General features: G+C 39.8%; 1 protein-coding gene across 3 annotated transcripts in view; it reads right to left on the bottom strand.

Moving 5' to 3' along the window:
- The window catches only part of SNTG2 (syntrophin gamma 2), a 439,433-nt gene that overhangs the window by 53,431 nt on the left and 364,771 nt on the right, over positions 1–21,231 (bottom strand). For all 3 annotated transcript variants that reach the window (XM_055120048.1, XM_055120049.1, XM_055120050.1), the window contains one exon: positions 14,861–15,067. In XM_055120048.1, coding sequence (XP_054976023.1) covers positions 14,861–15,067 — 207 coding nt within the window. The remainder of the gene's footprint in view (positions 1–14,860; positions 15,068–21,231) is intronic.

Genomic DNA, 21,231 nt, shown 5'->3' with positions numbered 1-21,231 from the left:
CTTGTGAATTTACTTTAATTTATAACTTCCCATGGTCATTAAGAATATTCTTTGGGGGATACCTCAGGCAAAGGAATGACTATAGAAAGAAAAGATTAATTTTTGCATGAATTTGATAAAACCATAAAATGATGCTTATCCCAAGTAACTATCCTTGGTGCTCAAAAGGAAGCAAGTGGCCTTCCAGCCGCCTGGGTCATTTGTGAAAGTATTGTGTATTTAAGGAAAATAAACCACTTAAGGAGTAATCAACATAAGCCACCCAATTACTTTGCCAGTTTTAACTTAAAAAGAATCGGGCTGCAAAACTACATCTAAAAGGGACCAGGTAAATTAGAATAGCAATAAGCTTCCTGTACATAATGAAAACAATCTAAAACTTAATTGTGTAATTAAACTAGGGCTCCTGGAAGCAAACCAATAACTATCTTTTAATGAGCTCATAAATCTATTCTAATCTAAGGGCAATTTAATATTCACTTGACTTTCTGTTGGGTCTTAGTCTGTTTTATCAGGAGAAATAATACAACATGTTTGAAATAGTTGGCCAAGTGTTACAAAACTCCTAAGTGACATGAGTTATATTTTAAGAGTAATGCAAGCCCCAGATTTCCTAAAATATATGTATCTGGAAACTTAAATTTGGCATTTTAGGAAATTATGTTGTGCATATTTCAATGTTGAGAGTTTTTCAAACATCAATTAATTAAACTTTAGAACAGCATTCAAAGAGATAAAATAGTATTCATGTTAGAAAAAAGTAAACCGATAATTAGGAAGATGAAATGACTTACTCAAGGTTGCCTTCTAAGTCTCTTAAAGCTCAAAGAAATGTAAAATATAACATGTTTCTTTCTCTCTAGTGAGCCCCCCACTTAACACATTCATTTTTAATCAAGTTATGATTTAGAGAAAATGTTTTACCTCCATCATTTTACTTAATCTGCCATATCCAGAAAATAGTGCCTCTGAGAGCATGCCTACATTTCTTTCTCTCTTTCTTTCTTTCTTTCTTTCTTTCTTTCTTTCTTTCTTTCTTTCTTTCTTTCTTTCTTTCTTTCTTTCTTTCTTTCTTTCTTTCTTTCTTTCTTTCTTTCTTTCTTTCTTTCTTTCTCTCTCTTTCTTTCTTTCTCTCTTCCTTTCTCTCTTTCTTCCTTCCCTTCCTTCCTTCCTTCCTTCCTTCCTTCCTTCCTTCCTTCCTTCCTTCCTTCCTTCCTTCCTTCCTTCCTTCCTTCCTTCCTTCCTTCCTTCCTTTCTTTCCTTTCTTTCTTTTTTTCATTTTTTTCACTTTTTAGGTCACACCTGGTGATGCACAGGTGTTACTCCTGGCTCTGTACTCAGGAATTACACCTGGTAATGCTCGGGGACCATATGAGATGCTGGTAATCAAACCCGGGTTGGCTGCGTGCAAGGCAAATGTCCTACCCACTGTGCTATTTCTCCAGCCCCACGCCTACATTTCTGTTGCCACTAGAGTAGGAGAAAAAGTTCTGGTCTAGGTCTGGACCCTGACTTGGAGAAAGTTCCCCCACCTTCTGCTCCCCTTTCCCCTGGCCCCCACCAGCCTGATTTCCTCATCCTCTTCTAATAAAAGTGGTGAGCACTTGGGAGATGCTCGGCTAATGGAGTGAAACGCTTACCTAGTTACATAAAATAACACAAACTCCAGAAGGAACAAGATTCAAGCAAAAAAGAGTAACTCTAACTAGCTAGTTCATATATTAAAGATTAATGCTTATATGTTTCTATCATATTTTTAAGTTCTTCCTAGAGTTTTGTGGAGTTTTGTTAAAAAAATAATCCTAACAAGTAACTGGTATTTATTTTCTCTTCGATAGTTTACAAGAAATCACCCTCTAATCTTGACAGAGAGGTCTGTCAGAGTTGGTAGCAGAGCAGAAGACTCATTTCATTAGAAGTGAAAAACTAGAAAAATCTAAGAAAGGAGAGAGCATTAGTTAAGCCCACTAAGGACTGGGGAGCCTCTCTCTCCCTAAGTTCCCAGTTCCTGAGCACTTAAACAGGCAGGGTGACTGCAGTGCCTCATAGTCTGCTGAGTTGACAAAACATGAGCTAATTTACCTACCGATTAAGCAGGTGAATGGCACTGCACATTAAAAAATCTGCTTACAAAAATGTAACTGCATGTTTGGTTAGACCTAAAAAAAACAAAACCACTATTTTTTAAGGAGTTAAAATATTAGCTAGTTAATTAGGAAGATTAACTAGCTAGCTGGCCACATCTGATAAGTGGTTCTATACTTAATACTATTTCTGAACAATACCAATATGATCATATCACTGAGTGTCAGAGAGAATGTTGCCAAACTTTTATAATAGTTTCATTTCACCCCACTTCAATCAGCTCACTCTGATCAAACATTGTCTGCCCTGTTCTCTCCAAGCTCCCCTGGGGGCTCTGCCTACCTTCTGGGAGGACAGCTTGGCCCTCCAACCCCCAACACAGTCCTGTAAAAACAGCACAGAAATGCCTGCTAGTGCTGAGGGGAAATATGTTGACTTCCACACTATACAGGAAATCCCACCCATCCTCAGAATCCAGTATAAAGGTCTAGAAGTCTGGGTGGACCCCACCTTTCATTCATGTAGGCACCCCATGACAAAAGCAACGGAAACAAAAAAGCTTTAGAAGAAAATACACGTCAACACTACCCTGATCTAGAGTGAAATGTTGGGTTTCCACTGGCATCATTAACGTAACCCATCAGAGAAGGAATCAATAAATTGAACTTCATCAAAATGAAAACGGTTGCCCTGTGAACCATGGAGAATGTCTTCTTTCATTATGTCGAGAGTCTTCCTTGCTGCTGCACATGCTAATACTCGTTTCTTATTATTCATGAATAGTCATCATCATCATCCTGTTGATCGTCAAATTTCTCGAGTGGTCTCAGTAACGTCTCCATTCGTCCTACCCCTGAGATTTTAGAAGTCTTTCTTTACTCATCCTTCCCAATGATGCTGATGCCACATTGGAGGCTCCTTGAGGGTCGGAGAATGAGACCCAGCATTGTTACTGGTTTTGGCATATGAATACACCATGGGGAATCTGAGAGGCTCTCCCATGTGGGCAGGAAACTCTCGGTAGCTAGCCAGGTTCTCTGCATCGCTCTCTTCCGGGAGCTTGGTTTTAAGTCTCTGGGTGTGGGCTGTTGGTGAGATTACACCGCACCAGGGGGGCAATCCCTGAGTGTGACCGCCTAGCTACTGGAAAATGGGGAATCCGGGCGGAAGAGGCCCAGTTCCAATCTGAGCAGGTTTGGAGGTCTCAGCCCTGGGTCCCACACACCTGGGTTCCTTTGCCAGTTCCTTCATGCATGAGGCTTGTCCAAACTGTGAAGAGGGGCCTTGAGCATAGCTGTGGCTAGGCTCTGGAGGTCTTTGGCCTCGGGAGCGCAGCTCGGGGTGGGGAGGGAAGCTGGAGCCCACCCCTCTAAGGAGCCCGGGGGAGGACAGCCAGGAGCTTGGGTAAGAGACTCAATTTGAATATGAATAGTATTCCACTGTATATAGATATACTATGATCTTTAATGGGTTTTCAAATTGAAGGAAATTTGGATTGTTTTTTAGGATTTGGACATTACAATAAAGCTGCTGTGATTGTACAAATCTATAACTAAGCAAAGACTGGGATTTAATAGTAGGGGTATTGTTTAAAGAAAAGAAACTGCTAATCTTGTGAATTTTTTTTTTCCATCCCTCCCAGCTAAGTGTGAGAGCTATAGCTTGTCCACATTCTGGCTTATGCCTGTATTTTGAATGTTTGGCCATTTTAACCAGCATGGTGCAGTATCTTACTGTCTTGTTTGCACTTCCCTAATGTCTAATGATTTTGAGCATATGCTTGTTCACGTGCTTTTTTCCATCCATATATTTTATCTTTAATGAAGTGTTTATTCAAATATTTTGCCCATTTTGTTGTAGTGATTTCCCCTTGATATTGAGCTTACAGTCTATTTGCATATTAAATGCAAGTTCTTTATCAGAGCTCTGCTTATAAATCATTTTCCTAAATCTTTGGCATCTTCTTTCATGTTTCTTAAAATTGTCTTTCAAATAATACATGTTTATTATTTTAATTGCATTCAAATGATCATTTTTTCTTTTCTGTGGATTTAGCTTCTGGCTTTGTATTTAAGAAATCTTTGCATAACTAAAAGGCCATGATTTTTCTTTTTGAAGTGGGGGCACACCTGGCAGTGGTGAGGGCTTACTTCTGGCTCTGTGTTCAGGCATCAATCCTGGCGAGGATGGGAGCATGATATGGGGTGCTCAATATTGAACCCTTGTGGACTGCATGCAAGGAAAGTGCCCTACCCATTGTACTATCTTTCCAGCCGCCCGAAAATTATTTATGTTTTTTGTAGAAGGTTTATAATTTTGCATTTATATCTATGGCTAGGACTCATTGCATTTACATTTACATACAGTGTGAGGCACTGTAGCACTGTTGTCCCATTGTTCATCGATTTGCTTGAGCGGGCACCAAGTAATGTCTCCATTGTGAGACTTGTTACTGTTTTCTGGCATATCGAATATGCCATGGGTAGCTTGCCAGACTCTACTGTGTGGGTGGAATACTCTTGGTAGCTTGCCAAGCTCTCCAAGAGGAATGAAGAATCAAACCGGGGTCGGCTGCATGCAAGCCAAATGCCGTACCCACTGTGCTATCGCTCCAGTGTGATACAAAACGTGGAATTCTTATTTTGCACTAAATATTAAATCATTCCAGCATTATATGTTTAAACCAGTGTTTATTCTCCTGAATGTCTTCTCATTGTCTGTCAAACACTAGTTGTGTAGATCTGTTTCTGAATTCTTTATTCCATTTTAATCTTTTTGCCAATGGCACACTCTGTAATAACTGTAGCCTTACAATTATTTTAAAACTCAGGTAGTTTTGATCACTTAATTTTGTTCCTTTTCTCCAAAGCTATTTAGCATACATTATTTTCATTTAAAAATTGATTTTTATTAAAGCACCATTATTCACAAAGTTATTCATAGTTGAGTTTTAGACATACAATACTGCAATACCACCAGTGTCAATTTCCCTCCACCAATGTTCCCAGGTTCCCTCCCATAACCTGCTTTCCCCCCTGCCCGTCCAGTCTGCCCCTTGACAGGCACCTTTCTAAGTTAGGTTGTGAAAGTTTGGGTCTCTTGATTTTAGTGTTGTTGATTCTGTGGTTTGGATATTGGCTCTATTATTCCTTAACACCACCTTTGTATTTAATCCCCTGGCCTTAATCCCCATTTCACCTCATCTGTTTCTCCTCCCTCTCCCTTCCACTATCTTCTTTCCTTCTCCTCCCTATACCCTGGGAACAAGGTTGATCTGGGCATCACCCCTTTAAAACACTGCATTCCCTCACTCAGTTATTTTAAATACCACATATAAGTAATACTATCCTGTGTTTACCCTTCTTCTGGTTTACTTAATTTAATATGATGCCATCTGTTTCCATCCATGTTGCCGTGAACTGCATGGCTTTATCATTCCTTATAGTTGTGTAGTATTCCACTGTGTATAGATACTACATCTTCATGATCCACTTATCTGTCACTGGACATCAGGTTGATTTCAAATCTTAGCTATTGCTGAGTGCTGCGATACATTTCTATTTGAACTTTAGTATCACCTTATCAATTTACAAACATAAGTCTGCTGAGATCTTGAGTGGGATTGTGTTGATTCTATTTATCAATTTGTGGAACACTGATATTTTAGCATTACTCTGTTTTCTCATTCATCAACAAGACTTAGCTCTCTAATTGTTTAGGTTTCTTTAATTTCTGTGAATAATGTATATTTTATACTATAAGTCCTGCCACATTATTCAGATTTATCTCATTTCATATTTTTGATGTTATTATTTTTTAATTTCAATTTTTGGTTGTTGCCTGCTCAGAGACCTTTGTACATAGACCTGGTTACAATCTAATAAATTCACTTTCCTTGTAGATTCATGTGAATTTTCATTGGGCCATCATAAAATCTATAGTCAAGAAATAGGTAAAGTTTAACCCTTTTTTTCCCATTAGTATTGCTGTCTTTGATTGCTGTTGCATAATAACTTATGACAGTTAGGACAGATAATGCAAAAGCCTAGTTTATGAGACTGCTGGATTTTAACAGTGCTGCAGCAAGCAACCATATTCTGCTATATATTTGTTCAGTTGCCCACATACAGTTAGTTTAATTAAGATTTAACTAAGACTATTCTATTTAAACAATCTCTTTAGTTATTTCCCTCATCAATCAAGGAGTGAAATAAACCAAAATATTTAAATAGAGGTTTAAATATTTAAAATTATTTAAATATTTTAATATTAAAATGATGTTTTAAATATTAAAAATATCTAAATATTTTCTTTAGTGATCTTAACTTTCTAACCCCTCGTGTTTATGATGGCTATATTTGTTTCAGGTACAGAAACTAACACAGCTACGAACCTTCTTTCCTCCACTTACCAATACTCTGCAGACAAGTTGGCTGCTGTTTGAATTCACCTCACTCATCTATGAACTAGTTTTGGTCAAATAACTAGCTCTATTACTCAGATACTGGAAAAGTTCCTGAGCCTCAGTATACCTAGAAATTAGGGTTAAAATTTAAAACATGACTATAACACAGTGTAATGTACATGGATGAGGAAATAAGAGAGAAAAAAATTGGGAAATAACGAACCAAAATATTCCTCCTCAGAGCCTATCACCACACCTTGGAATTGCATGATTCTGGAATACCCCAGGGACTCAGAAGGCAGATTCTTCTATAGCAAAGAGGTTTCCCTCCATTCTCAAATATCCACACAGTGAAAAGAGTATGTCAGAGGTATAGGAAGGGCAGTGTAGAAGTCCTTTGCTGATCACAGCATATGACACACATATGAATTGTTGGGGTGTAACTAGTGTCTTGGTGAAGACAAAATCTTTAAAGGTCTCAGGAGTGGCTTTTGATGTGCAGTGTAACCTCAACGCATTCCAAATATTTGCCTCAGGAAACCAGAGTGAGAGGCTACGTCCCTACGTCCCCCACCCCCCGCCTTTTTATTCCCTCCTCACTCTAATTCATAAGACATTCTAGAAGGTGCCTAAAGTAATTCATTTTCATCTTCAAAAAAGAAAATGTTTATTATTATTCAAATGCTTTTTATCTGCTCAAGGAGGGCAGTGAAGCAGAAATGGATTAGCATCAGGAGACAGAAAAAGCGTGAGTTAAAAAGAGAGCTGCCCTTTCATTCCAGAGACAAGCGTTCAGACACATACACACAGGTGCACTCCTTGGGGAGGCTGTTCAAGTACAGACACAGGGCAGAAAAAGAACGGCCCACTTCAAGGAAAGCGGGAAAGTGCACCTAATTCATCCAGAACACCAGGCAGGGACAGGGGACCCAGAAAAGGAGGGGAGCTTAGCTGAGACTCGTAGTCTAGGACTTGCTAAAGGAAAATCAGAACTTTTGTGGCTCTAGGTGTGACTGTGTAAAATACATCAAATGGAAGCTGCGAGCTCATACTTCATAATTTCTTGTTTTGTGTCAGAAAGATCTTCACACATAATAATGACTGACATACAAAAGGCAAGCCAAAATGTAGAAATGATTTAAATTACCTAGATTAAGTCCTTAACTACCTTTGTTATACTTTGGCTTTATTTGGGGGCCACACCCAGTGATCATCAGGCCATACTCCTGCCTCTCTGCTCAGGGATCACCCCTAGTGGGCTCTGGAGACCATACGTGGTACCCAGGACCAAATCTATGTTATCTGTGTACAAAGCAACTGCCTCCTTAGCTTCTGTACTATCTTTCCATTATATTTTAATTTTATGGTTTAAAGGCCAACAGTATTTAAGGCAGGTGGTACAGTACCTGGGGACTTCCCAGGACCAAAGGCAGAAGAAACAGTTGTTCTGATGTCCACACCGTGCCTAATGGGGTCATCTTGGAAGAGTTTCTTTACTGCTGTGGGTTTCAGAGAGTGTGACCTGGCTCTTTGTTCTCTGTGCTTGGTGTCGCTAAGTGCTGATGCACGGGAAGCAACAATCTGCAGACAGATGGAAGAGAATCCAGACAGCACCCAGAAAGTCCCTGGCTGGTCTTGTGACACTGATGGTGATTTTGTTGAGTGTCAGTACATACATTTGTTAGTTACTGCACACTGACAACTGAAATGGAGTGGACAGGCAGTGCCACTGGGCTCATTGGAGGGGGTGTACCCAATGTGGGTTGGACACAAGAGCTAAGGGAGGTATTAAGAGATATGTGGGCAGGCTTTGTAGAAGGGATGGTACAAGATGGTACAGGAAGTAGGCCAGGATAAAGAGAGCAAGCAGGGCATGCACCTAAAATAGAAAAAAGGTGAAGCTGGCAGTTATGGGATGAAGTCATGGCTCTCCTCATCCCTCAATATATCAGAAAACTCTAAGACCATTTCATTCCTGCTGCTGTACTTAGTGTTTCTCTCAAAACTATGGATCAGGGGCTAGAATGTCAGTATAGGAGGTGTGACACTTGCATTGCATGTGGCTAATCTTGGTTTGATTTAGTCCTCAATTTGATCCTCAATTATTGAGCACGGTCATGTGTATGACCCAAAATAAACTGCAGCACTGCATTGTCATAGCATTGTTCATCGATTTGCTCTAGCGGGCACCAGTAATATCCCCATTGTGAGGGGGCTGGAGCAATAGCACAGTGGGTAGGGCATTTGCCTTGCACGCGGCCGACCTGGGTTCAATTCCCGGCATCCCATATGGTCCCCTGAGCACCGCCAGGAGTAATTCCTGAGTACAGAGCCAGGAATAACCCCTGTGCATCGCCGGGTGTGACCCAAAAAAAGAAAAAAAATATCCCCATTGTGAGACTTGCTGTTACTGTTTTTTGCATATTGAATACGCCACAGTAGCTTGCCAGGCTCTGCCATGTGGGCAGGATACTCTCAGTAGCTTGCCGAGTTCTCTGAGAGGGGCAGAGGAATTGAACTCGGGTTGGCTGCGTGCAAGGCAAATGCCCTACTGCTATGCTATCACTCCAGTTTCAAAATAAACAGCGAACAAAACAAAACAAAACAAAACTGTTAACCTGTTTTTCATATTCCTCTGTTTCCATTTCAGACTCCTTCAAATAAAGAATGAACCTCCTTGACAAACATAATTCATATTTCCATATTCCCATTCTCCTTTTAGGTCCATTTCAGAGTGTCCTATTTTTTCAGAGAGAAACATGTTGGTGTGTGCTGTATGGGTGCTTTGCTGCACTGCCTTAAGTGATCTTTCCTTACCCGGGAGGTCTCATCAGCCTCCCATGTAGCATCTTCCTCCACCAAGTCCCTGGCAAAGTCAAGACTTTATTTGCATACTTCTGATCATAGGTCACTCTCTACTCCCCGTAAACACACCCTTAGCTCTACCGGTCAGAAATCCACTCCTTTAAAGAGCGGCCTCCCTCCATTTGTTCTGTTTCTCGACTCAGACTTACTGTTTGGAGTAGCACAGAATTGCCTTTCACAACAAGGATCCTGAAACCCATCTCGGATTCACTCCACCTGGGTGAGTCCCTTCTACTTGGTGGTCTGAGAACTGAGGTTTGAAGACGTCTGGTTCACAGAGGGATGTGGCTTTAAGTCTGCATTTTCCCGAACCATTTCTACCCAAGGAGATTTGGTACTGCAAAGCACTGTAGAGGTGTTGGAGACTAACGGATACCTACCAATTTCTACCAATTTCCTCCTACCAATCAGCTTTCCTACCAATTAATTCCCCAGGCTGCCCTAAAAATCTACCCCACGACTAAGCAGGGCCCTGTAAATGATGTGTCTCTGACAACATCACCCAGCTGGAAGGGTTATATGGTTTTTACACATTCCCCATTGCCTGATGATAGTTCAGCATGAATAATTCATATATGGAGTTGAAGTCAGATAAATCTATTACAATGCTAATGATCTCTGGGAACAAAGGGAATCTTGACTATAGTGAATCTTCACAAATAATGGCCATACACCCATTACATAATAGTTAGCTACAGAGGTTTTATTTCATTTCTTTCTTATGTGGGACCAGCGCTAATAGCTATCAATTTAAAATAAATAATTCAGGAATAACATTGTGAGTGGTATGGTAAGTCCTCTGGACACAATGTATAAATCAACCTTAATCCATTGCAATAATTAAATAAAATCCTTGGGGCTGGGCATGGTAGGTCCATTACTGATTCCTTTCCTAGTTACTCTGTCTTCCTAACAATGCTACTAGGTTGGGGTTTAAAGGCCTTGGACTGGGCTGGAAAGAGCCCAATGAGCTAAGCACATGTAAGCACATGCTATACACTCAGGAGGCTTGGGTTTGATCCCTAACGTGGCTGGTTCACTGAGCACCACTGGGAATGGCCTTTAAGCATAAGCTAGGAACAGTCGCAAGTACTGGTAGATAAGGCGTCCACCCCCACCTGTCACTATTACTGTCATCCCATTGCTCATCGATTTGTTCGAGCGGGCACCAGTAATGTCTCTCATTGAGAGACTTATTATTACTGTTTTTGGCATATCCAATACACACGGGTAGCTTGCCAGGCTCTGCCGTGCAGGCTCCATACTCTCAGTAGCTTGCCCGGCTCTCTGAGAGGGGCGGAGGAATCGAACACGGTCGGCAGTGTGAAAGGCGAAAGCCCAACTGCTGTGCTATCACTCCACCCTCACCTATAACAAATAAATGAATAAAAGGACTAGACTGTGTTCTGATCAGATTTCAAGATTCTGACTTCAACAATTTTAGAAAGAAATGATCTATTTTAAATGGCATCCTCGTGTCTCAGCACTGTGAATCTTGTGGGCTCAGGAGTACAGGAGGAGGAGGAGAGATCTTTTCACAGCAACCATTCACAGCAAATATTTACAAGGCCTGAACTCTCCTTCCAATCAATTTGTTTTCTATTTGGAGACGAGGGATAGGAGAGAAAACACATCGGTTATGAAAAAAGGTCCAGATGGTTTTGTGGTTAAGCACTGACTCCCCAAGAACACTAAGTCTTCACTTACTCTTCCATAGCCTTTGCCCAGATACTTGTAGTGGCCTCCACGTGGGATCACGTCTAGAAACCACTGAGGCTGAACCAGAATCCCTGGGGAGGGGTGAAGGTTCTCAAAAGGAGGCTTTTCAAAATAGTGACTCAAGTGTGCAGTCATGCAAGGAGCCGCCACTTTGCAGCAGCCTCCCTGTCTGAATGGCTGCCTGGAATGGCAGTCCTCACTACTCAATCGCTGAGCTCCCATGCTGGCCACTTCCTTAATAAAATGCTTTTGCTTTATGGGTGGCTATTTGTTCATTCACCCATTCTCTGGATTGTAAACATCCCCACAAAGACAACTGATGGTGCCCGAAGGAAAAAGACAAATTTGTGATGGCAGTAGAGAAACTCAACTTCTGCTACTGAATACTTAATGCCTTAATGTCCAGGGGGACAAAAATAATATCCATTATTTCAGGTAAAAAGAACCAATCTGATTGGCTTTATTGTGGTAAATCACTTGGGGGGGGGAACTAGCAAAACTAGCAAATGAGGGTAAAGAACAGAAATATAGCCATGCTGCCTAGCTCAGAAGAAAGAAATTATTTCCATTTTGCTTTTGGACCACACCCAGTGATGCTCAGGGCTTACTCCCAGCTCTTAGGTATTACTCCTGGCATTGATCAGGGGAGTTTATGTGGTGCTGGGGATCAAGCTAGAGTTGACCACAAGCAAGCAAGCTCCTTACCGCTTTACTATCTTTCTGGTCCCAAAGGGGTCTTCCTCCTCTACTTGTTTTGGGCAGTGCTCAGAAGCTGTTCTTGGCTCTGTGCTTAGGAGTGACCCCTGGCAGTGCTCAGGGGACCACCATTAGTGTCGGGAATTTGAATTGTGATCACAGCAGGCAAGTGCCTTATATCCTGTATCTTGTGAGGTCTCTGGCCTCACAAGAAACTTTTTATTGAAGTATATGTAGTATATAAGTGTAAGTGGAATGTTATAGGGACCATTACACCAGTTGATTTTGTGTTTCATGGGAGACAGCTCATTGCAGTAGAAAAAGATGATTTTCAGGATAGAAATTCTTAGAGTAGGTGTGTGTCGTGGTACCTAATCTGCAAGCAACCATAGGATAAAAAGATCACTTAGTACTGCTTTTTAGTTCATTAGTATCTACATGGACTCTTAGATATATAGAAATTTTAATAGTGTGAATGAAATGCTAAATTTTGGGGGCTGGAGCAATAGCACAGTGGGTAGGGCGTTTGCCTTGCAGGCAGCCAACTCAGGTTCAATTCCCAGCATCCCATATGGTCCCCTGAGCACCGCCAGGGGTAATTACTGAGTGCAGAGCCAGGAGTGACCCCTGTGCATCATCGGGTGTGGCCCAAAAAGAAAAAAAATGCTAAATTTTGGCATGAAGGATGCATTACAATTAACAGATTTTCAACTATACAATGCACACATATTAAAATGCTTAATTTGAAGATTAAGTAATGGAGTTCTGGATAAATATTGGATCTCTAATTGGAGGTGGGAGCAATTGTTCAGACCAGGGTTGAATATATCTAATTCCAAAGATATCCTTCCTTCTCATCACTTCAGTATAGAAAACCAAGAATCAGGATAGCTTCTCCAGCGAGGCAACTACTTGGGCAGGGTCGAGGGAAAGCCAGATAAATCATTTTTGAAAGAAAGCAAATTCTAAGTGAGAATAGGTAGGAGGATTCCAATCTGGGAATACAATATAGTGAGAGGCTGTGGATGATCTTTTCATTCAATACCAAGACCTTGGAGAAGAATGACTTCTCTGAGCCCATTGGAAGGGCCAAATCATACACAGTGCAGCACCTGGCAATTATTCACTCAGTAGTCACTTTGCAATACCAGCAATATACAGCCTTAGCAAAACCAGTGATGATTTTGCTAAAATCAGTACCTGCCATTGCCACTACCACAGAAACCAGTTTTTTTTTTAAAAATGCACACTAATTTTTGCCTTTGTCACTCATAAGAGGTCTCATTATCTCAATCTTGGATGGTTGAAAATATTTTCTCCAAAGTCATCTGGCTATATTGCTATCTTCTACATCCTAAATGAAATTACAGAAATTCAATTTTATGACACTGCCCTCTTAGCCGCATTTCTAAATTCCAATTTGTTACTACTTTTTCAGATATCAATTTCTCTTCAAAGAGAGAAACATTTTCCTAAGAAAATATTTCCTGAATATTGATGCTCCCAGACATTTTTGACTCCAACCCTATTTTGTTTGCAAAATGAAAGTAGAGATCATAAGGAAGGAGTGCTTGTCCATTGCCCTTTGAGGAAGAAGTTCTGTTATTTGAGAATGCAAGTAAAAAGAAAAACTTTAAACACACATTTCTATATTGGTGCTGGGTGAAAACAACTGTGAGCTTCCTTCCATTCTTCAATTAGAAGTTTTTCCTGTTAATGATGTCTCACACTTGTCTATCATCTTTTATTAAACAAGATCCAACTGTCACCAACTTTGTTTTTAGGCAGGAGGAAGCACAGTTGTAGGCATGGCCTGTAATCTACAATTATAGAATTTGCTCTATTTCCCTATTTTCTGATGCAGAAATATAAATTACCACTGTGACAAAACTAATGTTATGCAAAATTTTCATGTCATCCACATGTATCCCTTCTCTGTGCCTTCTAATAGCAGAAACTCTCTGAATAGATGATTTCTAGCCTGGTAATAAGACATTACTCCTTCAACTAGGCCCCCAGTTGAATGATTCCATAGTTAATAGCTCACGACTCTTCCAATTTCAATATTCAGCGGTCACATGAATTAGTTGCCTCCAACACAAACATTTCTATAAGCATCAGGAATCAATCATAATTCCAAATAAGAATGTTCAACTAGAGGGGAGAACACAGCAGTCTCAGAAGAAATCAGACTTGTGGTTTCCATGAATATCTGAATAGAAAGTCATTGGACCCACAGATCTCAGTGAACAGTTCACAGAGTGTTTCTAATTCTGTAACAGCCCACTGATTCTGCAGTGTTTATACATTATGACAACCTGAGTGAAAGAAAAATGATAATACAGAATCTTTCCCATTCAAAACACATGCCTTTAAAATGACGTGGCTGTTTTTAGTTACTAAGTTCACACCTTCTGAATTACTGGTCCACAAGAACTTTTTGCATAGACCTAAATTTCCTCTGTGCCACATCCTCATTTATTTTCACTTCTGGAGGTATACATTCCTCTGGGAGGAGAGCCACTATTTATGACAATGAGCTTATAATATGTTCTTCTTTATTCATTCCATTGCTATATATTAAAATTTGCAAGTGATTTATTTGCTGTCGGGAGAAAGGAAAAGCAATTCAGACATGCCGCTTTATATTCTCTTTTGGATCATTGAGTTTGTGAGGGAGGATTATTTAAGTGCTTTGATGTTACAAATGTCCAGGTAACTTTATGACAAATTGCATTCACATGTTCTGTCTCCTATACAAAATTTATGAGGAACTGCATTCACATGTTCTGTCTCATATACACAATTTATGAGGAAACTATTACATATTGGTAACATGGGTTTGCTGTCAGCATAATCTTTTATATGGACAAAATAAACAGAAGCAAATGGGCATAAAAAGTCATGTCCCATTCTTTCCCTGTAATCATTCCTGTTATCCACTTAGCATACTGTATAAGTAATTTTCACAAGGAAATAGTAAGGAAGAATTTTCAACTTTTAAAGAGTCATATTTTTGTTTATGAAATAAACTGCTCCACATGCACTAAGGACTACATTTTGGTATTCAAGCAAGTTTTCGCAGCTTACCCCAGTTCTCTGCACTTCCATGAAAGTTGCTCTTTGGAATGACTTCTCCCACACGGCTAGCTCACTCCCAAGTTCCACATGGAAGACATGACTCTTGCCATGACCAACGAGGACGCTGAAGCAATATGGCCTCTGCTCTTCAGAGTCAAAGTCGTGAAGACCCAGATACAAGTTTGCTTGTAACCAGCAGTCATCTGTAAGCCAGAACTGGGAAAAGGGGAGGGGTTGAAAAGTGTTGGAGATGGAAGATTATTTCATTGACTATTTCAAGACTCCCCTTTCATTGAGGAGTCCCAGGAAAGAGGGGTGTGCATTCAACCAAGGCAGAAAATCATGCTGGAGATTTTTTGAGCATAAACCTGTAGGCAACTTCAGGAGTAGAATGTCCTCTTATGAGTCTGTATGGAAATGAACCCATAAATAAATATTTATATTATGTCCCTTTCATACCCATTATTTCATTTAAAATATTTTATAACTTTGGAAGTAGGTAAAGGGATATACCTGACAACCTTTTAGTATCTGTATTAAAACCACAAGGCCCAAAAGGGTGTGCAGGAGAGAGAGAGAGAAAAAGAGAGAGAGAGAGAGAGAGAGAGAGAGAGAATAAGAAGAAATTGTGCCTGCTACAGAGGCAGAAGGTGGGGGGTGGGAGGGAAACTGGGGATTTAGGTGGCGGAAATGTACACTGTTGAAGGGACGGGTGTTGAAATCCAATCATGAACAACTTTGTAACTGTGTATCTCACTGTGATTCAATTTAAAATTAATTAAAATATTTGATTCTAAGGGCTGGAGCGATAGCACAGCGGTTGGGCATTCGCCTTTCACATGGCCAACCCGAGTTCGATTCCTCCGCCCCTCTCAGAGAGCCCAGCAAGCTATGAAGAGTATCTAGCCAGCGAGGCAGAGCCTGGCAAGCTACCCGTACATATTAGATATGCCAAAAATAGTAACAATAAGTCTCTCAATGAGAGACATTACTGGTGCCCGCTCGAACAAATTGCTGAGCAACAAACGGGATGACAGTGATAACAGTGATTTGACTCTAAATAAAATACTGAGGCTTCCAATAGGTAAGGTGCTTGCCTTGCACATGGCTGACCCATCTATGATTATCGGCACCTCATATGGTCCCCCCAAGTTCCACCAGGAGTGATCCTTGGGTGCTGAGCCAGGAGTAAGCCCTGAGAAATGCTGGGTGTGGCTTCAAAGCCAAAAAAATAATTCTAACCATAAAATTGTTTTTCTATGTTTGACTTTATGAATAAAGTTGTGAGATTTTCATAGTCAAGTTTAAAGCATAAACCTAGCAAACACTGAAAACAACATTCCCTAGTGTCCTTCCTCTGCCAAAGTTTCTATAGAAATATGTTTCTCAACACCTGGGGGTTTGTTTACCTGCATCTCACTGAGGACTTACAGGATTTCTACCATACAGATTTGACCATGTTATCCTTTAAAGCCTGATACATTGAACAGACATTTTTATAAATACATTCAAAAGGGAATCATGAATAATTTTATATATTTTAATCCAAGGTGATTCAATAAGTTATCAAAAACTGTGAAGGTTAAAGCAAACAAAGCACCATTGTTAAATTTGTGGTCAACCATTTTTCTATGTTAGAGTGTATTCATTCATCAAAGAATTTCTCCGTGGAGATCAGGTCACTCTGAGCTCTGTGAGTCTGATACACACGAAACACCCAGGTCTATCAAGTTTATCAAGACTCCTCCACCTGCCCACATCATACTGATGTCGAGGCCTGGGAAGAGAGTTCACTTATCTAAGATCGGTATCAACATTGGGTCCTACTTGTCAGTGTGATCAGGCCTGTTTGGCCTCTCCCTAACTCTACTTTTCTCTCCATGTCTACAACACAATTTTGTCCCTCTGACATGATTTCTCTACCTTCTTTTCCGATCTTCTTCTTTTAGTTCCCTCTCCATTTCCTTCTACCTACCTTTTCTTTCTCTTTCTTTTTATCTATCATTCTCTCTCTCTCCACACCACACACACACACACATACACACTCACATATACACGCTCACTCACACACACACACACACTCACTCACACCACCTCTCTAGATTTCCTTCAGTCCTGAACTCAGAGTCATTCACTCATTCTTCCCAGATACTCAGTGTCCCCTTGTGGTTATTCATGTCCTGATTCTGAGATATTTTCTTAGATTTGGTATATCCAGCTATGTCAGACATACTTCGTGCACATTCAAATTCAAACTTCACCCTCAATACACATGAATTTTGTAGTGGGATGTATCATTTTATTTGAAATGTTCCTTTTATGCTCTTTGGGTGCATATTTTAGGTTAAAAGGACTACTGCTGTTTACACGGTAGACCCCTGGCTTCCCTTGAGGCTCTGCATTTTCTTTAGTCTCTTTAGGAAAAACAGCACAACATATTTTTCACTCCGTTCTTCCCTGATTATGGTCACTTGGCAAACTCCTGGTGCATTAGACACTCACCATTTTATGGAGTGTGTGTGTGAGTGTGTGTGTATATGTGTGTGTACACGCTCGTGTGCATGTACACGTGTGTGCATGCAAAGTGTGAGAAGGTATGCGTGTAACATTTGTGTACACTCCTGGAGTACACTGTGCTTATGCTTATGAGGGTATATGTACACAAGTGTGTGTGTGTGTGTGTGTGTATGCGTGAACACGCGCATTTCTCTCTCTGTGTGCTATCTATGATTTTTAATACTAAATAAACCCCATGGTAGAAAGACTGCCTACATTGGAACTGCCAGACTCTTCACCTCAAAATGGAATACAAATTATCAAATGCTTCCTTTCCAGCAGGTACAACTCTGGGTGGGGAGGAACTCCAAACCATAATAGTGAGTTTTTTGTTGGAATGTAATCAAAGTAAAGAGAAAGTAAAGTGAAATTTATCAGCTACACAGGCAGGATGTGGTCTGGGGGCGCGGGGGGTTGTGGGGAAGGTTTACTGTGGTTTTTGGTGGTGGAATATGTGCACTGGTGAAGGGATGGGTGTTGGAGCATTATGTAACTGAGGCTTAAGCCTGAAAGCTTTGTAACTTTCCACGTGGTGATTCATTAAAAAAATTAAAATAATAATAATAATAATAAATGGAATACACAACAGTTTAGCAAATGGGACTTGAGTCATCAAAAAAAAAAGTGAATGATTAGTTGCTGACCCCGACTCTTCTGAAATGATGCTTCTAATGACTGAATTTAAATGTCAAGACTGACAACGAAAGAGGAGCTCCAGGAAAGTGTATATATGGGTGATGCCATCGACTCAATAGCTAATTACCTTCTTCCTGTCAGTGGTTATAATTGGGGGAAGTGCATTATAAGGGAAGGAAAATAGGTTTGAAGATGAATAGGTAAAATTCAAGACCTCTTCTGGTAATTATTATCTGCTGATCTTGAGCCATTTACTTTTTCTCTGCATCATTTTGAACTATAAAGTGGCATTCTAAGAAAAAGTTTGTTATGAGTCTTTAAATGAAGCATAGATAAAGCACATGACTCAAGTATCTTAAATTCTTGCTAGTTTATTATTTATCTACATAAAAAGAAATGTCTCTAAGACATTACTGGGTCATAAGCTGCATTTAAGTATGGTACCTAATATTTATCTAACAGGCTACGAGGCAAAGTCAGTTACCATACTGTCTAGAAGCATTTCTCACAGATCCCACAGTTACAGTCTTCTTCCTGCCCAGCTCCATAGTCTAGTACTGCACATGATCCACCAAGCACTGTGAGGATGGATCTGAGCTGAGAGTGGCCCTGAGCACCACTGAACATGTCACAAAAGTGAAAACTAAAATAAAAAATAACCCAGAAATGACTTAGGTTTTATTTTCTGAAAATATAAAAAAATCAGAATTAGTATTTTCAAAAATTACCCACATTCTTTCCCTACTTCTAGTTATCTACTTTGAAATTTTAAGAGAGATAATTGTATTAACATTACCTTTTGCGGTCTTTTTTAAGATACTCCTTCCCACACATGTCTATCTCTATGCCGAATCCTATAAATGTATAAGGTCTTAGTAAAGTATCTAAATATACACACACACAATTAGTGAAGCAAGATAGTTTTTATTAAGGAAACTTAGAAATGCGGGGGAGAGAAGGAAAGGAATACATATTCTAGAGAAAAAGCAAGCAAACAAAGAGACATAAATAAGCCAGTGAGATACGATGCGTTCAAGAGAGAATATGGGCTTGAAGAGTAGGCAGGCCAAAGTATTTAAAACATATTATGATGTTAAATGATTTTTTCACTGTTTCTCAGTGGTCTTTTGATAAAGCTTCAAAGGGTCACAAAGAATAGCAGTAGCTATTTTCATGCCCAGACTGACTCCTGAATTAGTAAGACAGGAGTGAGATCTAAGGAGTGAGATCAGTCAAGTGACATGGGTGACTCTTCATCTGAACTGACACATTGGTGAACTGAGCTCTCTCCCCAAGAACAAGTAAGAATTTAAAAATGGCCTTTGAACAACCTGCAAAATCCCCTGAAGAATTCTGAAGGGGTAACAAAATGACACAAAGGTCAGGACTGAAAGGGTCAAAGGTCCGACTCACTGTCTCAAGATGGTGAGAGACTGAGCAAACGGTGTGTGCCCTCAGAGGCACCCATTTTAGTTGGTGACTCCAACTTTAGCCTCTGGCCATTTATACTTAGAGAATTTATATTAGAAAACTTATCATTTCAATTTTTTCAAACCTCTGTACCTTTAATGTAAATCGTTTGAAAGTCTCCTGCCATTTTATAACTTAGTACCTTCTTGTCCGTGGAGGACCTAGTCCTCTCTTTAGAATGCAGTTTTAGTAATTATAGCCCCTTCTCTTGTCCCTGTTTTGGGCATCACTCCATTGGGCCTTCTCCAATCTGCAAACTGCATCCTATGATGAAAATATAAGGAAGGTCATGATTCAATTGGTTTGATTCAACTAGCCTGCATAAAGGAGCCATGATTTCCCCTCACCCCACCTCTGATTCAATGGAGTTGGGATCATTCTTTCTCACTGGCCAAAAATCCATGAGAAATGTCTCTTTTCCTTTGAACCTTGCAACTTTTGCTCTGACAGGTTTTCAAGAGCATCCTTTAGGAACTCTTTTCCTTTAGATTTCTAATTATGCAAATAGCACCACCTTAGAAGACTAAAGATATGTTCTAAAATTTATAATACACACTAACGGGTTCCCAGAAACACTAATGTTTCTAATAAGTGAAAATGAGTAGAATTTAAATTTAGTTTTAGCTAAAGAAGTCTGGGTTCTAGTATGCCTCAAGTGGGTCTTCTGGAAGTTATACACCTATTTTGTGTTTCTGGGGTTTTAGCCAGAACACAGAGGTAATATGGATTAATTTCTCAGGTAGAAAGAGGATTAACTCAGGATATAAATGGAGAGTTTAGCGAGGCTCCAGAGGAAACACTCAATAAAGGTAGTATTATTACCCAGACCCTCTGTCATATTCACAAGCAAATTTAATTCTACTGGAGATGTTAAATAGAATATTCTTATGTTGACAGGAAATATCCATTTGCTTTGCTTTCACACAGGATGTTCCTTACTGATGAATGAAGCTTTTATTGCACACTATGTAGAGACTGTTCACAATTCAAGTCACGATTGCAATCAAGGCTGATTGATGCAATTTTCTCATCTATTTCTTGGTTAGTGTTGAAATATAGAATACATCATTTTAGGGACTGAAAAAAAATCTTCGGAAAGGAGAAAGTGTCACAGAAAAACAAAACAAGTATAAAATATTAATGACCATTCTTTGAAGTGGTAATTGTGAAATAAAATCAATAAAAAAAAATTTGCCCATTCGAGCAAATCGATAAACAACAGGATGACAGTGCTACAGTGCAGATTTTGCAATACTTACATTAATTTCAATTTTTCCAAAGTTAATTGAATGCACATAAACATTTTAAATTCATATATGAGGAAAGAACCGATATCAGCTATTAAGGGCATGTAGAAAAGTCAGCTATTTTGTAAGATTACTATCTTAGGGCTGTCAAAGGGTCACTAAGACTACAGAATTCAATCTCCTTGTTCAAAAAATATAAATGCTATCATTAATTATATAAAATTTATCATAATTCAATAATTTTATTAGCGGGCAGGGTGTTTGCCTTGCATGCGGCAGACCCTCTGCAATTGGGTTTGATTCCTCCGCCCCTCTTGGACAGCCTGGCAAGCTACCGAGAGTATCCCGCCCACACAGCAGAGCCTGGCAAGCTACCCATGACGTATTCGATATTCGAAAAACAGTAACAAGTCTCACAATGGAGACGTTACTGGTGCCCGCTCCAGCAAATCAATGAGCAATAGGTTGACA

The sequence above is a fragment of the Sorex araneus genome, chromosome X (assembly GCF_027595985.1).
Source record: "Sorex araneus isolate mSorAra2 chromosome X, mSorAra2.pri, whole genome shotgun sequence".
NCBI classification, from domain to species: Eukaryota; Metazoa; Chordata; class Mammalia; order Eulipotyphla; family Soricidae; genus Sorex; species Sorex araneus.
Note: the sequence above shows the minus strand (reverse complement) of the source record. Positions and strands in the feature narration are given on the sequence as shown.